The 20499-nt window shown below is 40.8% G+C and overlaps 1 protein-coding gene and 1 long non-coding RNA gene across 2 annotated transcripts in view; one reads left to right on the forward strand and one right to left on the reverse strand.

The window, feature by feature from the left end:
* Positions 1–572: 572 nt before the first annotated feature.
* On the reverse strand, positions 573–1542 carry LOC143434950 (uncharacterized). Its single transcript, XR_013104840.1, has 3 exons — positions 1481–1542; positions 903–1008; positions 573–676 (listed from the first exon to the last, which is right to left on the reverse strand). It is a non-coding gene; the product is annotated as an uncharacterized LOC143434950 (long non-coding RNA).
* A 54-nt stretch (positions 1543–1596) lies between these two features.
* Lpcat2 (lysophosphatidylcholine acyltransferase 2) overlaps positions 1597–20499 on the forward strand; it is a 63201-nt gene continuing 44298 nt past the window's right edge. The window contains exons 1-7 of the mRNA XM_034522659.2: positions 1597–1893; positions 8779–8918; positions 14089–14306; positions 15565–15677; positions 17339–17399; positions 18470–18528; positions 19784–19818. Of these exons, the coding sequence (XP_034378550.1) occupies positions 1723–1893; positions 8779–8918; positions 14089–14306; positions 15565–15677; positions 17339–17399; positions 18470–18528; positions 19784–19818 (797 nt within the window). The 5' untranslated portion in view covers positions 1597–1722. The remainder of the gene's footprint in view (positions 1894–8778; positions 8919–14088; positions 14307–15564; positions 15678–17338; positions 17400–18469; positions 18529–19783; positions 19819–20499) is intronic.

A 20499-nucleotide genomic window follows, 5' to 3' on the forward strand; every position in this document is an offset into this window, starting at 1 on the left:
CATTTCCCTTCCCTGGGTCAGGTTCCTCATCCACAGTGGAAGCCAGTTGCTTTTGCCTTTTCTAAGCAGTAGTTCGATGTCGGTGAAAGACGGCCACAGAAACCACGCCCACTCCTCTTCGAAGACCCTTTAAAATCATCTTGACAGACTCCAGGGAGAGGCAGCTGGGTCCAGAGGACAGTGGTTGGCCAGGATCAGAGAGCTTTAGAAACAAAACTTGAACTGGGGCCAAATGATGAACACAGCTCTCAGCCCAGAGCCACAGCGGCAGCGGCTTCCATCCCCCCTCAAGCCTCCCCAAGGAAACACACTTTGAGGGGGATGATGTGTTTGCTTTCTAAACACAGGCACAATAAATGTAGGAGTTTCTCCCGCAGAGAGATTTGTCAATGAATTCCGAAAGCTACCTTTTTTTTTTTTTTTTTTTTTTTTTTTTTGGTGTGTATTTGTTTTTCAATAAGTCCCTGCCAGATCTGATAGGTTGGAAGTCTTACTGCTTTGGGTCTTCCCTGGTAAGATTAGAGGTAATGGAGTAAGGAGTGGACCTAATTCCTGAGAGAGATCTCAGTGAGCCTGAAATCACCTTTTCTCCTGTGTCCGGCCTACTAGTTCTGATTCTTGAAGCTCCTTCTTGCAAGTGGCAGGCTATTCAAAGTCTGTAGGCTGGGAGGCTTACCTAATAGCAGAGGCAAAATTGCGACTTATAAGGTTCTCTGTTACACATTCAGAGAGAATTCAGTTGTTACCCACCATACCATCTCCTGAGTGTGTCACTATGTCCATTACAATGCATTATTTAATCTGTACTATATAGCCCTATGAGGTAGCAGTTACCCTCCCATTGCAAGAGGAGGCAACTAGCTCAGAGAAGTTAAGTCACTAGCCCCAGGTCTCACAGTTACCTGATGCAGCAGGAAGATTTTGAGATATCGTAGTGGCTAAATTTGGACACGCAGCTGTCTTAGGGCCTGAATGATGCTTCTCACCCTCCGTGTCCCCCACTGCCTGCTGGGAGGAGAGTTAACCAGGGATAAGTGTTTCAGCATCTCCATTCTTCAACTGTAGCTAGTCAGAGTTCTACTAACTAGCAACTGACCTGAGGTCCTGGGTGACTCTGGTCTCCCCCTACCCTCTCCTATGCAGGTTCAGACAGGCCTCATACTTCCTCAGTGTGAAAGGGAGCCAGTGCGTCATCAAGCGTTTCCCTTTTCTGAGTCAGGTTCCTCATCTACGGTGGGAGCCAGTTGCTTTTGCTTTTTCTAAAGAGTAGTTCAATTTCTGTGAAAGAAAGCGGTCTCCTTAATGTTAATCCGCGTTTTGAGCGGGACATTGTCTACTCCTGCTACTAATTACTGTTTTAGCTCGCTTTCTTTCTAACCTACAAACACCCCCAAAAGAAATAGGTTTACACAAAAACGAAACACTCCGGAAATCGAACATAGAGAAACAAAACCCACCCTGGATTTATTAGTTTACTTACTTGATTGGGCTCCAAGAGGTGTGTCCTGAAAGCAGGTTCCTACGGGGCGGGGTCAGAGCCCGGGGTGCGTCCCGGAGGGAGGGGCAGCTAGTGGCTAGGTGACTCTGGCGCCTGCGCAGAAGCCAGGAGTGGCGCCTGGGGCTGGGAGTCTGGGGTTCTCGGGTTGAGGCTGTTCTGCAGCGTGAATTCTGCCGCTCACTTCGGGTCCCCGGCTTTGCTCGGGTCGGGCACCGGGATCCGTCATGAACCGATGCGCCGAGGCCGCAGCGGTGGCGGCTACTGTGCCGGGTTCGGGCGTCGGGGACGCCGGGCTACGACCACCCATGGTACCCCGCCAGGCGTCCTTCTTCCCGCCGCCGGTGCCCAACCCCTTCGTCCAGCAGACGAGAATCAGTGCGGCCCGACGGCTGCAGGTAGAGGCGCGGCGCGCTCAGGTTGAGGCAATGTGGTACGATGGAGGAGGCTCGGGGTGAGGGCATCTAGTCGGAGGAGGATCAGTCTTTAGGGGATCAGGACTGAGAGGGAAGGTATCTGAGGGGATAGCTGGTCTGATGGAGGAGGCGTTTATCAGGATCCTGAATCCGAAGGGTCTCAGAGGAGGTCACCAGTCTGACCCTCTGAGGGCATTAGTAGGTGTGACTAGGAGTTTGTCTGAAGAACTGGAAATCTGACATGGGAGGCAACTGAGGAGATAGTGAGTCTGAAGGGGGAGGTTGGCTGAGTGCCGTATGGGAAAGCATCTGCGGAAGGAAGAGCTGTGGATCCGACTGAAAAGGGTCATAGTGGCCAGACAGGAGGATGTGAGAGCTGAGGACACTGCGGGGATGGGATGATCTAAGGAACATGAAAGCAAGAAGACGCAGAGAAGGCACGCCAGCAAGGAGGTTGCCATATAGGGACCTATTCCTTGCCTAAGAAGGGGAGGGATGGGGTAGGAACTTTGTGGAAGCAGAGGATTGAGAGCTACCATGAGAGAGTGGGTTTCAGGTCACTCTTCTTTATATTCCCTTTGTAAAAAAGGGGAGCCAGTCAGAGCTGGATAAAGTAAGGGAGGAGGCAGAGAGCCCGGCTTTATTCTTGGAACCACAGGTAAGGCTCTAGTGACTAGCTGTGCTGCAGCAGCCAGGCTGTGATTACGAAGCATAGAAAAGACAAATCTGGGAGACCCATGAAGGTGGTAGAGAAGGTTTTTTTGATTTGACCTTTACACAGCACCCTTTCTAGATTCAAAGATGACGACGTGAGAGGTAGCCGCTGTAAGAAATGGACACCAAGGAAGTTGTCTTTATCTCGGACAGTGCAGCGTTTAGCGTTAGTTAGTTCACTTTTTGACTTCCTCTTTAGTGAGGTTAGTGATGGGAGAAAGAGAAAGATGGATGGAGCAACGGTTGTCTGGTCTGCAGAGGGGAGGCATGTTAATGTCTCCCTTGCATCTCATAATTTTTGCGACTTTGCACTGAAGTAGTGTTTAGCATTGTTTCTATATACAGATCTATGACTTGTGACCTCTGTAGAGGAGGCATCTAAGTGTGTGTGTGGGGGGGCGGGGGGTTGTTGATGGTAGAGCGTGGTGGTTAGAGTAACGATAAGGATCTGGTTGAAGAAAGGAATGAGAGGAAGAAAAACGATGCCGAGACACTAAGTTTACAGAGTTCTTCTTTATGCTTTGAGCCGCTTGCAGTACTTCTAAGAACCTATGCCATCCTTCAAGACTAACTCTAGACAAATGAGTTATGTTTCCGTGAAAATGTGCCCTGGCTATTTGGGTTCAGAGTTTGAAGGGAGGCTCAAAGCAACATATTTAAATATTTGTATTGTACCTTGAGTAGATTATTCGTCTTTTAAAAACCACCTGAAAAAGCTTTTTCTAAAAAAAATTCCATGAGAACCACTTATAATGCAAAGTGCATTGGTTGCTTATTATTCACAGATTCTGTGAATTTGGCCTAGTTATCCACCCTCCGTTATCGATCATATTTTTTCATCTTATAAATTGAAATAATTCTTCAAAGGTGAGTTAAATTAAATGAGATGATATGCGGCATGATGTACTGTGGCTTGCCAGTATTAATACTGGTCACTATGTTGTATGTCTGTAATTGTATACTGAATTTAAAATTTACTACTTGGATCAAACTGCCTGGGCATCCATTCCCTTTCTTTTTAAAAATCCGTAATACCAGTGATGCCATAAAATCCATAATACCAGTGATGCCATAGAATCCGTAATATCAGTGATGCCACAGATGCGTCGGTGGCTTGAATAGCATAGGTTAAGGAGCATTTGAATAGGTGTGGGTAAAATATGACGTTTATACTATCTACTTTAAAGTACAGATATACGCTCACTTAGGTACTTGGTTCAGACTAAATTTAATATTGAATTATGATTGGTGTCTTCTTCAGGGTTGTTACCACTTGAGCATTTTATTTTAGGGCTCAAGGCTTAAATTCATCTTTTCTCCTTTATATATGTATTTTAAAATGATTTATTTATATTTATTTTATATACTTTTTTTTTTTTTTGCCTGCATGTACGAAGGCATTAGAGCCCCTGGAACTGGGAGTTACAGACAGTTGTGTGCTATCATGTGGGTGCTGGGAATTGAACTTCAGTCCTCTGGAAGAACAATCAAATGCTCTTAACTGCTGAACAATCTCTCTAGCCCCTATTTATGTATTTTGAAAAAACTACTTATAGGTCTTTTGCTACTATGTGTCATTGAAAAAATGTAGCATAATTTTTATTACTGCAAAAGAATTTAGAATTAAAATGACTAGTGGTCACTGATGGGATTATCTATTCACAAAAAAGTGTCTGTTTGCTGCATATAATATAGTAAGTACCAATCTCTGGACATATAGCAGTGAACATGAGAAAGGTGTTATGTATGCATGTGTTCTGGAAAAATCCAAGAATACCCTGATGTCTCATCTCTGATCGGCCTTGAGGCTCTGTACAAACAGGGATCCAAGGCTCAGACAGTTTTGAACCGCCACTTACATTGACATGTACCCCAATATGTACAACAAAAGCCTCCTGCAAGTACTGGGAAATTTATGTTTCTACACTGAAGGAAATTCCTGTGTGTATTAACTGACCATTAATCGAATTGATGGGAGATTTCACATGACGAAGAAAATGAACTTTACAGAATTAAATCATGAAAGTCCCCAAATAAACGGATCAATGGGAAAAAACTGGTCCCAGAAACAAACACATATCCGTGGCCATCGATTTTTCTACAGGAGTGCTAGAGCAATTCAATGGAGGAAGACTTGTCATTTCAGTAAGTGGTCTGGGATAAATGGACTAACATACACAAGAAAATTAAATACACCTAATATAAAAACAGCCTATGCTGATAAAAGAACGAAACAGAGAAAACATGAGAGTGAAAATAAAGAAAGCGTTAGGAGAAAACATAAATGTAAATCCTAATGACTGTGTATTAGTCATTCGTTTTGTAGACATACAATAAAAGCATAAGCAAGTGTGCATGTGCACACAGACACACACACACACACACACACACGTACGTGTGCACACATACAGGTGCACACACACAAGGTACACAAGGTGGGATGGGGAGAGGGAGCCATAGGAGAAATAGATATTGTGAAATTATTTTTTTGTGCCTCAAAATGTTCCCACTCTATTGAAGAGGCATCCAAGGTTATGTCTCAGTGAATAAAGCCCCTACCACACAAACATGGGAGCCTGAGTTTGAGTCTCTGGAACCCTTATGAAAAGCTAGGCAAGGATAGTGGCTGCCTCTAATCCCAGCACTAATGAGGCAGAAACAGGATCCCTGGGGCATGCTGGCCAATCAGACTGCTCTAAATTGGTGAGCTGTGCTTCAGTAAGGAATCCTACCCCAGTAATTAAAGTGGGAAGTGGTTGAGAAAGCATCCAGCATTAACTTTAGGCTTCCGGATGCACACCACCTACATACTCCAGGAGCCCAAAGCAAGCACACGAAAAAGCGCACACACCCACCGGACACATAAATGAGAGGAAGACATTAAAGTAATAGCCTAAGAAATTTTGAGAAAAATGTTTGTACATAATATATCTGGTAAGGATATAGTATCCAAAGCATGTAAATAATGCCTAGAACTCTTTAGAAAAGACAAGTCAATCTTGAAATGAACAGCCAGTGAGGAGGCTAGGAAGATGGCTCCTTGTGTGAAGGTGCTTGCCACCACACCAGATAACCCAGGTTCGTCCCCAAGATCCACCTAGTGGAGACAGAAGACTAACTCCCACAAGATGTCCTTTGACCTCCACACATGTGCTGTATCATACAAGCTCCCACATACATACATGTACACACTTGCAAAATAGACAGACAGATGAATGTAATATAAAAATATTATTTGGAAATTGAAGAAGAAAAAATGATGAGAGTTGTTATAAGGATTTTATATAAGGAATGATAAATGAATCCAGGCATGGTGGTCCACACCTCTAATCCCAGCACTCAGGAGGCAGAGGCAGGTGAGTCTCCTGCTCTACACATTGAGTTCCAGGACAGCCAACGCTGTGGAGAGAGACTCTGTCTCAAAAGCCAAAACCAAAAGAGAAACAACCAAACCAAACAGTAAATGGGGATTAGAGATGTGTAGCTCACTGCTGCCTTGGGGCCTTGGGTTCAATCCTCTTTGCAGACAGACAGACAAACAAAAGTAAACAAAGTGGCAAGAAGGCTCAGCAGAAAAAAACTCTGTCTGCTAAGCCTGAAGACCTAAGTTAGGTTTCTCAGGACCTATGTGGTAGACGGAACTGACTCTGACTTCCACACATGTGTAGCAGCACACACACACACACACACACACATGTGCATGCAAATAAGTAAGTAGGGGTAATTTAAAAAGAGAGAGAGAGATAAAGAACGTTTTTCCAGTAGTAGAAACAAGACATCATATTCTCAGATAGAAACGTGGATACACAGGAAAGAATGAAGAATATTGGAAATGATACTTGGAAATTGGTAAATAAAACTCCTTTTTTTCTTCCTCTTAATTTAATCAAGGAACTATAAAACGTGATGATTTAGTGAAAACAAAATCTTATGTAGATGTAAAACATGTAAAGTCGTTTTTTTGAGAGGACAGAATTGCACTGTATTTTCTACATTGCGTGTGAAGAAGCATAGCTTTCTGAATTGTCATATATTAAATGTATATGCTGTAGTCATCCGAGCAACTGCTGGCCAAAATTTCAAGACAATATAGCTAAGAAGCTATTGGAGCAGTTTAGGTGTAACAAAGAACTGGGCTACTAAACAGACAAACAAGCAAGCAAGCAACTTGCTTTGAGGATGCTGACACTCATTTCTTAGTGCTTGATAGAAAACAGCAGACCAGAGATGCTTATTAAAGTATAAGGGTTAAAGAGCAGTGGTCACCACCTTTACTAAACTGTCATTTGCAGGATACCGTCCCTTGCAACTGCAGAGTTTCCAAAATAGACCAATCGTTGGCTGAAAAGAAGTCTTGAAATTTTCAGAAGATTGAAACATTACAGGATGTTTTTGCTGATTATGACAAATTATACTAGAAATAAAAAAACACTTGTATTTACACTAAGCATCAAACAATTAAGCAATAAAATGAGATAATTATATTTGTGATAACAGTAAATGATGTTGAATACTTAGAAGTATGTTTAACTGGAAACAACAAAATAGTGCTATGAGAACTTACGACATGTCAGTGGATGTAGCGTGTTTGTGAACTGGAAAACACAGTATTATTAGTATGACAGTTTTTTTCCAGATTATGTCTGGATTCTGTGTGTGTGTGTGTGTGTGTGTGTGTGTGTGTGTGTGAGAGAGAGAGAGAGAGAGAGAGAGAGAGAGAGAGAGAGAGAGAGAGAGATGGGGGAGGGAGAGAGACAGAGTACATTGAGGAATTACTTCTAAACTTCTATGGAAATGTAGAGAATCTAGAAATGTCTTCAAAAAATGTTAAAGAAAAACAAATTAGAGCCCACACCACACCATCACCACTTGAATTAAAGTCCTACTTGAAAATTACCACAACTAAGACAGATAGAGAACTAGAATAGTTGGGGCATTTTTGTAAGTTATGTAATGATATTCAAATTCCTATTGAGGCCAATAGAGACCAAAGACAGATTGCACTGTTTGTATCATATAATTTTATGCAAAAGTGGTATTACATATCATGACTATTCACTTAAAAGGCAGGATTGTGTAAGGATTAGGAGCAAAGGCTTTCTAAATAAGTTTATTTCCCCTTGTGTTGATTTATTGTGGTTTAATTTATCTCTCCATGGTGTTCTTTGCATGTAAAGCAACTTAATATCTAAAGACCTAAGTGAGTCACTGTGTGCCATGTGCCTGACACACAGTAAGCATTTACATATAACTTACTGTTCTTATTCTTCTACTCTTTATTCATACTTATTTTTAATTTGTATTCTCCCCCTCCACTTTCTTATTGCTTTGTTACTCAGAATTGGCAGACCTGGGAAGCAGTGCAATCCATTCTTCACTGAGACTACTATTCCTACTCTTTCTTGGGAAACTGTATCTGTCTTGCCTGGCTACCATCTGCTCGCTTTGTGGTTAGCGCTGCCGGGACCACACTGGTGCTTGAGCATGTGGGGCAAGCACTAGAGTATTAAGCTCCAGTTCCCTTCACTTTGTAGCTTGGACAGCCTTGAACTTGCTCCCGCTGCCTTGGTCTCTCAAGTACTTAGGACCACAGACCTAGGAGCATCTGTTTCTTTTGCAGGAGTGCTCAGGGTACCACTTTCTCTCCAGGAAGCCTGTTTTGGCTACTAAGTCAGGCTCACCTTTCCTCTGTTCTCCCAGCATCCTCTATGCCCCCTCATTGATGCACAGATCAAGTTGTCCCATGGTTCTCTCACTGCTTCTTTTGCCTTTATTATTGATGTTATTGTTTTTGTTGTTGTTTTATTTTTAATTTTTTTTTTTGAGACAGGGTCTCATAATGTATTCCTGGCTTACCTGGATCATACTATGTAGGCCAGGTTGGCCTCAAACTATAGATGTTATAGATTTCTCTGCTTCTCCTGGGAGGAGAATCCAGGGATTAAGAGATATGTGTCACTATGCTCTGTTAGAAGTAGCCCTTTGAGATTCAGTGTCATATCTTGTGTGTGTGTGTGTGTGTGTGTGTGTGTGTGTGTGTTTATATCTCAGTCTCATGCAAGACAACATTTAATTAATTCACCCTTGAGTATGTGCAGGAAGCCAAAACTTTCCTATTATTTATCTTTTTTTTTGGTCAACTTTGATTTGCAGATGATTCTTCTTGGAATTATTCTGCTTCCAGTCCGAGCTCTACTGGTTGGATTAATTTTGCTACTGGCATGGCCATTTGCTGTAATTTCAACAGCATGCTGCCCTGAAAAGCTGACCCATCCAATAAGCGATTGGAGGAGGTAAGTGGTAGTTGTGTCCAAATATTACACAAGTCAAAACTTCCAAAGTTTCTCCAATGATCGGTGGTTTTAGCTTACTGCTACTTGCTTTTAACAGTTTGTATTTGTTTCTCGCATGGAAGTGGCCTTGATTTAAGCAGAAATTATCACACAGGTGCATTCGGACAATACTGAGTTTTAGGTATAATTACTGTTAAAACATTTTGCTTTCTGAGTTTTTGTGAAGGATATTCATCTTTGGTCCATAAAGTGTCCCTGTGGTATGTTTTTAACATGAAATGGCTCCAATAGATTCATATATTAAAAGCTTTGTTGGCAGCTAATGGGGCTTTTGGGGAGTGACTGTATCTTGAGGGCTGTGCCCTGACCAAAAGATTAGTCTCTTGATGGATTCATAATATGACGGCATTATTAGGAGGTGGTGAAAATCGGGAGGGGCCTAGCCTAGTTGGAGTAATTAGGTCGCTAGGAATGTGTCCTGGGGAGGGAGGGGGATAGCTCCTTTGTGCATTTCCTTTCTGTTTCCTGTCCACAGTGAGGTGAACAGCTTCTCTCCTGTTCTCACTGCTGTGATGCTCCACCACTGCATCATGGTCCCCAGAAAAGAGTTGTCCTGTTCTGTCCTAAACCAAAACCCTTAAAGCCATGAGCAAAAAAAAAAAAAAAAAAAAAAAAAAAAAAAAAAAAAAAAAAAATCTTTCTTTCTCTCAGGTTGCTTGTCTTGGGCCTTGTGACACACCGATGCAGTCAGCCTAACATACTCTGTTGTCATTTCTGGAACATTATAGCTGTGAAATAATGGGCTTTCTTTTTGCCTTTCCACAGTATTCACATTTGCTTTTGTTCCCCTGAGGTAATGATCTGCAGTAATGTGATTAAGTAGATGGGTTATTTTTATTAATTATGTTAGTGGTTACCATGGTTACCATTCACTTTTATTATCATTCGAAATAGCACTTTTTTTTTTTTTTCCGAATGTTAGTACTGAGGCAAATGGAAGTGTTTTTCTAGCATTTCTAGAATTATCTAATTGGGAAGGTTCTAGAGAGTGGAATGAGCAAGAACAAGTAAAATATACTAATAGAAGTTACTAATGTTTGGCGGGATCAAATTGTTACCATCTGTACATAGCATACAAGGCTCTAATGTGCAGCCTGTGGATTCCACTAGGCTGCAAATCCATACATTTATTTTAGGACATTGATGAACTCCCAGAACTTATGTATGCAAATCTCAAATGCAGATATGTCTTCCTAAATCATGAGCACTACTCTTCTACAACTTTTATAGAAGTATAAAAGTATACACAGTTTGTTTTCAGGTTTTGTTCCAGGAACAGATGTGAATATCAAAAACAAAGCTGTCTTGAAGTGGGAAAGTGTTGGCAGTGCCCCCAGAGAAAACTCGGTCCTGGCAAATCATACTTCTTTGTTTTATAACTCAAGGGTTCATTCACACTGTAAAGTAACACTTTATGCATCGATTTTCCTGATTCATGATTCTTTCAGATTTCTCTTCCTCCTCCTCTTCCTCCTCCTCCTCCTCCTCCCCCCTTCTCCTCCTCTTCCTCTTTCTCTTCCCCCTCTTCCTTCTCCTCCTCTTCTTTTGGTTTTATAGTTACTGGCTTACAAAAGTCTAGGTGAGAAATGGCTTAAGAATTCAGAACAAAAAATTAGAGATGTGTCCTTTTCAATTTTGTTGGTTTTGTTTTAGAAAAGTTTTACTGCTGTCAGGGAAATCTCTCTCATACAAATAATAAGTTATGCAGCACAAGACTTTTAGCCATTAACATTTTAAAAAATGTGTGTGTGCATGCCTGAATGCACATGTTCATGTGTGTACTGTGCCACAGCACATACGTGTCGTTCAGAGAACACTTGGGAGTGGAGTCTCATCTTCCCCTGGTTTCTGCTACTAGACAGCATTCCAGTGCTAAACAGCCCACTGTCTCCCCTCCCACCCCTCCAAAGAAGTGCTCAGATTACACATGCATACTCTCCTGTCTGTCTGCCTTTTAAGTGGCTTCTGGAGCTCGAACTCAACCCACTTTGTTTGCACAGCTTCCCCGCTACTCCGGGTGTTTAAAAAACATTTAGATAGAAGTCATTAAGGGTAGTGGCTTATTGAAATATATTTATACAGCACTGTAGTTAAGAAATAAAGTATGGAAACCCGGAAGGAAATGTACTTTGTGTTCCTGTAGTGCAGAGAACTCCCCTCTAGACTGAAGGTGGAGGTCACCACCTTCCTGTGTCCTCAGGAAAACACTCTGGTTTACTGAGTTTTATTCCCTGTGAGGCCAGCATCACAGAACCTTCCTCCATGGCTACTTACTAGAAGCTTTTCACCGGTTAAGAAAATTAAAAGCTCATTTAAAAAAAAAAGTTCTTTTCCTTATTTTTAATACCTCATAGATGCTATATAGTCAGGAGTATGTTCTGCATCTGAATCAAAATGCTTCGAAAAAAGATAATATCTCTACTTTACATATATGCCTATTTACATGCCATTTACATGGTATGAGTTTAAACACTCTAGAGATGTTTGAAAGTCTGCAGGACAGTGTGCATAGATTTTTATATGCCGTGATCACAGGGCATTTTATAAAAGACTTGAGCAGCCAAGGATGTTGCTATTTACAAATGACCGGGTGTGGAGTCTTTTCTCCACAATAGCTGAGGGATGACTGCACACATTTTATTTGACTTTCCATGAAGAACTGTATTGTCCGTTTTGTTTTTTGTTTTTTTTTAAAGTAGAGATGTGAACAAAGGTCTATTCATTCAGATAGGACACTGATGACAGACCAAAGAAATGGCTCCGCCCACGTCTAGCTTAGTGAAGCAGTAGGTTTAGCTGGGATGTCCTTGCAGGAGGACGCACAAGGGGTTACCTCACAAGCACAGGGAACTTAAGAGGGGCTAGAGCACCAAAGAACGGGGACAACCCCCACTTCCACCCCAGCTATTTCTTTTTGCTTAGATATCTGGAGAGAAGGATATACACGTGAGTCTGCCTCTTTCATGCACGGCTTTGCTCTGGTGTCCTGTGAATGCTCTCACCTCTCGGCAAGGGAGCATTAGTGGGCCCAGTTCTGTGAGGGTCTGGGTGGGATGCTCACAACTCTTCTGATTTCAAGATAGTAAGAGTCATCCCATGTCTGGGTGCTCTATAACTCGTGTTTGCTCAGATACTGAAGTATACCCATTCAGTGCTTAGGAGTCTAGATATCTATTTAAAATATTTTTTGATGCCCTATTATTTAATCTTTTCAGGTAAGGGACTGAACCTTACAAGTCCTATGTGTCCTATGTGTCTAACACAGTTATTTGCACAGCATGATAGTAATCTTTTTAAACCAGTTTTGTGCAGATATGTGTGTATGCATGTGCAAATATACCACTGCACACATGCAGAGGCCGTGGTTGCCTCTCTCTCTCTCTACTGTGTGGGTCCTATCTACTTAAATCTCTCACACTTGATGGCAAAGAATTTACTTACCTGCTGAACCATCTCGCCAGCACAGATAATTGATTTTAATGGTAATTCTACCTTTTCAAGAAGTAAATAGCAAGGCTTCTGGAATTGCTTGTGTATCCACGTTCAATGGTATCGCAACGGTGCATTTGCTTCTGGAGGTGCTTGGTGATATCTGCAGGCTGTAGTACTATAGACTAGAGTTATCTCTAAGGGCTAGTCCTCAGTCACTTCCCCATGAGACTTCTAAAGCGTTTAGGTAGACAGTAGCATCTTCATTATATAAGAGGAATTCATTCCCAAGATGACTGTTTTCTGTAGCCAGTACTGATGCTGGTAGTCTCCTTGTGGACTGTATTTGAAGATTTATTTTGATTGTTTCAGGCTTACAGAATTATGGAGTCATTTATGATCCATGTATCTTTAGACAAATCATTACTCTGTGCCTCTGTTCTCTTCAAAATGAGGTTCAAGAGAGCTGGCCCAAGGGGGTAAGGGTGTTTGCTGCTCTGGTAGAGGACCAGAGATCAGGTCCCACTACCAACATCAGGTAGCTCACAGCCACTTGTAATACTAGTTCCAATACCCTCTTCTGGCCTCACTGGTCACCCACATACCTATGGCAAACACACACACACACACACACACACACACAAATGTAAATGTAAATAATGAAGTTAAAAGGGCTGGCACAAGGGCTCACTGGGTCAAGATGCTTGCCGCCAAGCCTAACAACCTGAGTTCAAGCCCCTGGATCCACATGGTAGAAGGAAAGACCTGACTCCTACAAGTTTTCCCCTGACCAGCAAATGCCCACTGTAGTTAGTATACACATTCTTACAGACATACATGTGTGTGTGTGTGTGTGTGTATATATATATATATATATATATACATATATATATGTGTGTGTGTGTGTGTATACATATATACACATATATATGTGTGTTTATATACAATATATTATGTAATATAATATATATAATATAAATATTATATATAAATATGTTTATATATTATATATAAATATATACACACATGTATGTATGTATATATATAAACATAAAAAATAAGTTTTAAAAATGAGGACGTAATAATAATATGCATTTCACAAGGATAGGCTGAGACTTAAAATTATTAACATATACAAAACATTTAGAACAGTGCCAGTTCAGAGGCATTCCCTGTTCAGCTACTATTCAAATTTGCTTTCTGTTGCCGTGATAACACTGTCTAACACCAATGTGGAGAAGAAAGGGTTTGTTTCATCTTACAATTCAAGTCATAATCTGTTGATCATGGAAGTCAGGCAGGAGAACTCAAGACAGGACCTTGGAGTCAGAGGAGCATGAAGGAACACTGCTAACTGGCTTGCTCTCTGAGCTCATGTCATTACCTTCTCACACGATCAGGCCCTGCTGCCTCAGTGGACTGGGCTGGGCCCTCAACATCAATTGGTGATAAAGGAAGTAACCCATGGACATACACACCCACAGCGCGTCTGACGGTGGCAGCTCCTCAGCTGAGGCTGCCTCTTTCCACACGTGTCAAGTTGACAGCTGCAGATAATTCTGAGCTCTTACTTTCTATAGCTCATCTATGAAGATGAGGTCCTCTGTTCTGTTTCGACGTTCCTACTGTATTTTAGAGTAAAGCAAGGCTAAAAACGTCTTTTCCATCATTGCTTTCAAAGGAAGATCACTCAGCCTGCCTTGAAGTTCCTGGGCCGTGCCATGTTCTTCTCAATGGGGTTTACGGTTACCGTGAAAGGAAAGGTTGCAAGCCCCCTGGAAGCCCCCATTTTTGTCGTTGCTCCTCATTCCACGTTCTTCGACGGGATTGCCTGTGTAGTAGCTGGGCTGCCTTCTCTGGTGTCACGGAACGAGAATGCACAGACCCCTCTGGCTGGCAGTAAGTATCCGAAGGGTGACAGCTGAAGGCTTATCATGTGCGTCCATTAAGATGAAAGAATCATACATAGGCATTTTCAATATGCTTATTACTTTCATTCCTGGGGATTAAACTCATGGTCTTGTACATGCAGGACAATGATCTAACACCGAGCAACATCTCCAGCCAGTTAAAAATAAAATTTTAAAATACTTTAAACATTTTTCTTTTCCTTAAATGAACTACTCTATGTAAAGGATGAGGTGTTTTCCCCCTTTTATCTTTAGCTTTTGGCCTTCCAGGAGACTTTCCCTTATCACTGCATTGTCATATCTTTGTGTTCCTACATGTCACGAGGAAAATCAGACTTCAAAAACGATTTTTTTTTTTAAAGAGTCTGGGAAAAGAAACCACTGGTCACATGCTATTTCATGAACTTCTCTTTATGGTTTTAGGCTGATAAATGTGCTGAATCTTTCCTCCCAGCTCTGCTTTCTAAATTATTGTGCCCCTACGGTTCCCCGAGGGACATTTGTGTAACTCTTTGAAAATTACGAAGTGGAACAGTGAGTGCTTCCTGCCATAAAAAATAACAAAGCAAGTGAAATGTTTTTCCTGCCAGATGCTTCCTTCTCTCCCAGAGGAATCAGTCTCCAAGTAACTGCTCCTGGTTGTCCCAAGGTTACGGCACAGACCAAGCGATGAGAGGATGGGTGTGAAAGTCGTCGCTGGATGTTGCCTCCTCGGTGTCCCCGAGAAAGAATAGGAATCCCTGTAGCTTTGTCGATGAATGAATGAAGACCCTTTTTTGTCCTTCAGTGTGCAATTTACTGTGCTTTATGCTACATGGCTTTTCCCCAAACATTTCCATTGCAGGACACTGGAAGACTGTTTTCATGTGATAAGAGGTGACCTGTTTGGAAGGATTTTAGTAAAATCAGTCATAATCGCCCTCTACTCATGTGCATGATCTGAAATCAAACAAGATGGTTTTGAAGCTTTGATTGACAACTTAAGATTTATTAAGGAAGAAGACGTTTGCACCTCCCTCCATCCCACCCCCACCTTCACTCTTTCCACTAACTTCTGTAGAATCAATGAAATAGTACCCATCTCTGCATTTAACTAGAAAACTTTGAATCTATGTTTTTAAAAGATTCTTCTTTCAACTTGCTAGTGTTTTCATCTGCTGTAAAAAAAAAAAATCATTTCAGTTTATCCAATGTTAATGCCATGGTGGCTTAAAAAAATGACTTGGTTATGTCCTTTTGTCTTTAAGGGTTGTTACGGGCTTTGCAGCCAGTTTTGGTATCCCGCCTTGACCCGGATTCCAGAAAAAATACAATCAATGAAATAAAAAGGAGAGCGACTTCTGGGGGGGAGTGGCCCCAGGTAAGAAGCAGGAGCTGATCATTCATATATACTGAGGGCTTGTGTTTGTCTGGAGATGTTCTCACCTGGGTCCACAGAGAGCAAGATACCCATGCCATGTGTCTGCAGCATAAAGGATACAGAGTAAAAGCAGCTAGTGTGAAGAAGACGCTGTTCCCATATGCTCCTATCACTTTATCTGTCAGATGTTTTTGTTGAGTCTTAAAAAACGATTCTCTAATGCTGACTTTAATTCCTATCCGATACAATGAATACTTTATATAATTTAACTCACTTGACTGAAAATATTCTAAGTGTACCATTTTTTTTCTGAATCATATTTAAATAGAGAATTTCATTCAAGGGCATATTAAAATAGCCTGTAATACCGTGTTATACTTCAGCATCTCCTGGCTCCCTTCCCTGGGGTGCACTTTTAGGGTTAAAGGAGGGACAGGTTTGGGTCCAGCGAACACCCTCTATCTTTCCCCTCAAGAAAACAAGATCACTAGCAGACAGATACTGTAGCAGGTGGCTCTCCTATGGTCACACATAGATGTTCAAGTACACCCACCCTGTGGTCTTGAGAAACCGAGGCCCGTGAGGACCAACATTTGGAAAAATTAGATTTTCTCTTCGGATCCAAGAAGTTATGTTTAGGATTAGTAGGCGAGAGATAACAAGGAGGCAGATTTCAGCTCGTTTTTCTCAGTTTGCAGAACTTTTTTTCTGTCCAGAGGTAAAATGATCTGGTTTGGAATCCTTCTCAAGCCATGATTGACAGCCACGTGGAGGGGAGGAGACTGTGGAAATAATTCATACCTTGGAGCTGCTAGGCTATCGAATACTCCTTCCTCCCTGAGATGTCTCTGACTCACTTTGCTAGCAGTCCTTGTTAGTAAGCTGTTTGTGGATTTATACCGAGTAAAACTGCTGGTCATAGTGTCCAGTTGTCACAGGAAACCCAATTTATCAATTAGGGGATGGAATTATGCCTACTCGTTAATTCCTATTTCGTAGTTTGAGCCAATGTTTTCCTGCTCCATTTTTGACAAATCATATATTTATTAACTGCTCTGAGTACAGGGATTTGATTTTCTATCCCTAGAATTTAACTCTTGACTAAATTTTAAAAGTGTCAGAAAACCAAGCTTATGCCCTAATTAATGGAGATGCTTTCAGTGTTTGTACGTAAGTAAGGCAGCTGAGGAAGGCAGCACACTCCCACTTCTGTTGTCAAGGCATCCCTGAACTATATGTTGGGAGTAAATAGCATTTAATGAGGAAACTATAACATCAAGATCTATTTTGGCTAAAGATATTACCTTGTTTTATGTCTTCTTTTAAATGTATTCAGATCATTGAAAAGCATTGAGAAACGTAAAAGAAATGTGTAAATAGAACAATGTATTCTATAAATTAAGAATAATATTTATTCAAAGTCTTTATCTTTTTCTAATTATCATAATGGTCAAAGTGCACTTTCTTTTTAAAAAAAATTACACTTCTTTTAAAGGAGTGTTTGGAGCCATCTGAGTCCAGCTTTTACTAGAATCAAGACTCAGACTTTTGTTTGATTTTTTATTTTTTGAAGCATTGGCAGTGTTGGTGAAGTCATAGGAGAATAATGAGGTAATCTATTAATTAGACTGAAATATTAAATTTATTCCTTTTCTCCCAAGATACTAGTTTTCCCAGAAGGTACTTGTACTAATCGCTCCTGTTTGATTACTTTTAAACCAGGTGAGATAAATTAAATTATGTATTGTAACAATATAGTATGGGAGATTTCTCAGATGACTGCATTGTAAAGCACAGTATAATTCATTTGCTCCTGGCATGTCTTTTCTGATAAAATCTTTCTGATGCTGTGATTCCACAGAACTTATGCCTATTTACTCTTTTGCTGTCTTTCCCTTTTAGAGAAATGTGTGTGTGTGTGTGCTCGTGAGCGTATGTGTGTGTGTGTGTGTGTATGTCTGCCTATGTATATCTATATATGTATTTGTGTGTCTGTGTTCATCTGCATATGTGAATCTATGTATGTGTCTGTATGTGTGTGTCTGTGTCTCTGTGTATGTGTCTATGTGTATATCTCTGTGTGCGCATGCTCAGAGGACACTGACATCTTTCTTTTTCCTCCAAGGAACCTCATAGATATCTGGGGTCTTCTGTCACGAAGTAGATATCTACCTTGATATCATTCATGCTTTTAAAAAAAAATGCCTTCCAAAGTTCACTTTTGTTTTTTTTAATGCTAGAAAGGCGGCCATGAGTGCACCTTTCATTTTAACTTGTAACAAACACTTCGGGCTATTTGTGTTGGCTGCTAGTATGCTTTGCACAAAGGCATGGCTCACTTCAGGCCAGCATGACAGCTTCGCTTCAAGCATTTTGGTTCTTATTATCTGTACACCTGAACTTTTTATCGTTACTTTTTTTTTTAAGGTTGGATAGTATGTACTTGGGAAATGAAAACCATCCCCAAAATAAAAATAAATAAATGGTGAAATAATACGTATACTGAAGAATTGTTTTGAAATAAATGTCAATTTTTTTTTATCAAAGAAAACAGTGAATAAATATATGCTTAAGGGGGCGAGGCACGGCATTTAATGTTTTGCCTTTTATTTAAGGCTCACACCTTACTTTGAATAACCCATGACTAATAACTTACTTGTACTAACTTGTAGATACTTCTGCATGGCCTCTGTTTGGTCTACTCTCAAGCAATCAGTGTATTTATACCATTTGATTATTATATGCCACTTGTTCATGTACAAACATGTTATACAATTTCAATGTGCTTCTAGGAGCCTTCATCCCAGGAGTTCCAGTGCAGCCCGTCCTCCTCAGATATCCGAACAAGCTGGTAAGGGAAGGAGTTCTGTGTTCCAAATAGCTCGTTTTCTAGGACCCTTTTAAATATCTCATTGATGAAAGGCTAAATGGGGGAAGCAATCGGACAGATTAATGCCACCTGCCACCAACATTTTAAAATGTGATGCCAGTACTAAACACCATTCTGTATAACTTAGCTCCAGGAAGGCATAACATAGTCCCTGTACTGCTGTCTCTGTGATGGACTGGGAGCCTCAGAGTTAGGCTCTGATTAGACTGGAAGTAGAAATGTTATGATTCTCCTGAAGATGACAAGGAAACACAGATACCCAGGTGACTGGTGGTAGAAAGGCCGGAAGCAGAGTATAAACTTGGGGGAAGGCAGTAAGTACAGGTGGATTATTTACTGGCTGTGTGAGCATTGGCAATTGGTGTAGAAACTATTGTAGACAGTTCCACGTCTTCTCTAGAGTCCAAGGCTGCCCCAGGAAGCAGTGTCTTGTGTATCAGCTGGTCACACTGTTATCCTCTACACATTAGCTGTGCTGCCCTTCTCCAGACACTGGGCTTCATGCCTTACCACAAGGTAATAAAAGGGACGATGTAACTGTTACTCATAGTAGGAAGGATTATGAGCTCTGGGCCTGTGTAGCTTTCTATCTAATGGCTGGCTTCTCAACTTGAATATCTCCAGTAAAAAAGAAATTAAATCTACTCAGGCCTCTGTCTGTATATTTAAATCTTCATATATTAAAATCTTTTCATTGCGTACTGCTTTATTTTTTTTCTTCTTCCAAATAATCATTTTTGATAATTGGTAAATTACATATATTACATGCACATCACTTTTCCAGATATGCTTGTTTGGGGAAAAAAATAAATGAACATGTACAAAATTTTAAATTCAGAATGAGTTGTTCCATAAAAATATATAGTGGTGGGAAATGGTCTCTGTGCAGCTATATAATCTGTGTAATTAATGAGTTTTTGCATTAATTCATGTTATTTAATAATTACAAGCATATTTTAGTCTTTAATGTGTTGCTTTTTACTCTAGAAGAAGTAAGTCTACGTGAGTCTTAATGTTAAACAAAGATTAGTTTTATTTTGTTGTTATTTAAATTTTTTGTTTGAATTGTTTGTTTTTCGAGATAAGGTCTCATATAGCTTCAGTTGGCCTTGAACTCATGATGTAGCTAAAACTAACCCTGCCTCCATCTCTCATCTGCTGAGATCATAGGTATCCCTACAAGTCTGGACTAACAGTTTGATTACTTCCCTTTTAGGATACTGTGACCTGGACATGGCAAGGATATACATTGTAAGTCACTCATAGTTTAATACTTCATACAAACTGTCTTAATGAAGAAAAGAAATATAATTGATTCCTTCTTCAAAAGCAAAATCTTGTTTGTATAAAAACCATACATTTCTAATCAGTCTTGAGTCTTTTAACCATATCTCTGGGGACAGTATCACCTTCTTGCCGACTAAACACCCAATGAGATGAATGTCTGCTAAACACCATTTTCAGAATACTGGTTATCCGTCAGTTTGTAAGGAACATTCCAGAGCCCTGGCTTGCATCATGCTTAGCTTGGATCTTGCGGTCTCATTCCCATTGTAGGTTTAGCATCATGTAGTCTGTCTGCTTAGACTGTATGAGGTTGGTTTTGGCAGTTCAGATCACTTGAGTTTCGGGACCTGAAACTGCTGTGGCGGGTCTGTTTGTGTTAAGGAAGTGGCTACCCCGGACTTGAGTTCCACGGTGTTAGATCTCGAAAGCACAGGGGTCAGCGGTTTCTCGAGCTCTTAGAGAGGCGAGGGATGTTTTCATCATCAAACAAGCTGAAGCGAAACAGGCCTTTTACAAGAATGGGGCTTTCTTTCAAGATCTTTTGTTTGGCTGCTGCTAGAAAAGTTTGGGCTTCCTTAAATTTCAGCAAGACCCATATGCAAATCTGGATTTATAAATCATCCCCAGGGCCTTACCCATTTTTTG

Source organism: Arvicanthis niloticus, chromosome 18, assembly GCF_011762505.2.
Source record: "Arvicanthis niloticus isolate mArvNil1 chromosome 18, mArvNil1.pat.X, whole genome shotgun sequence".
In the NCBI taxonomy this organism is placed as follows: Eukaryota; Metazoa; Chordata; class Mammalia; order Rodentia; family Muridae; genus Arvicanthis; species Arvicanthis niloticus.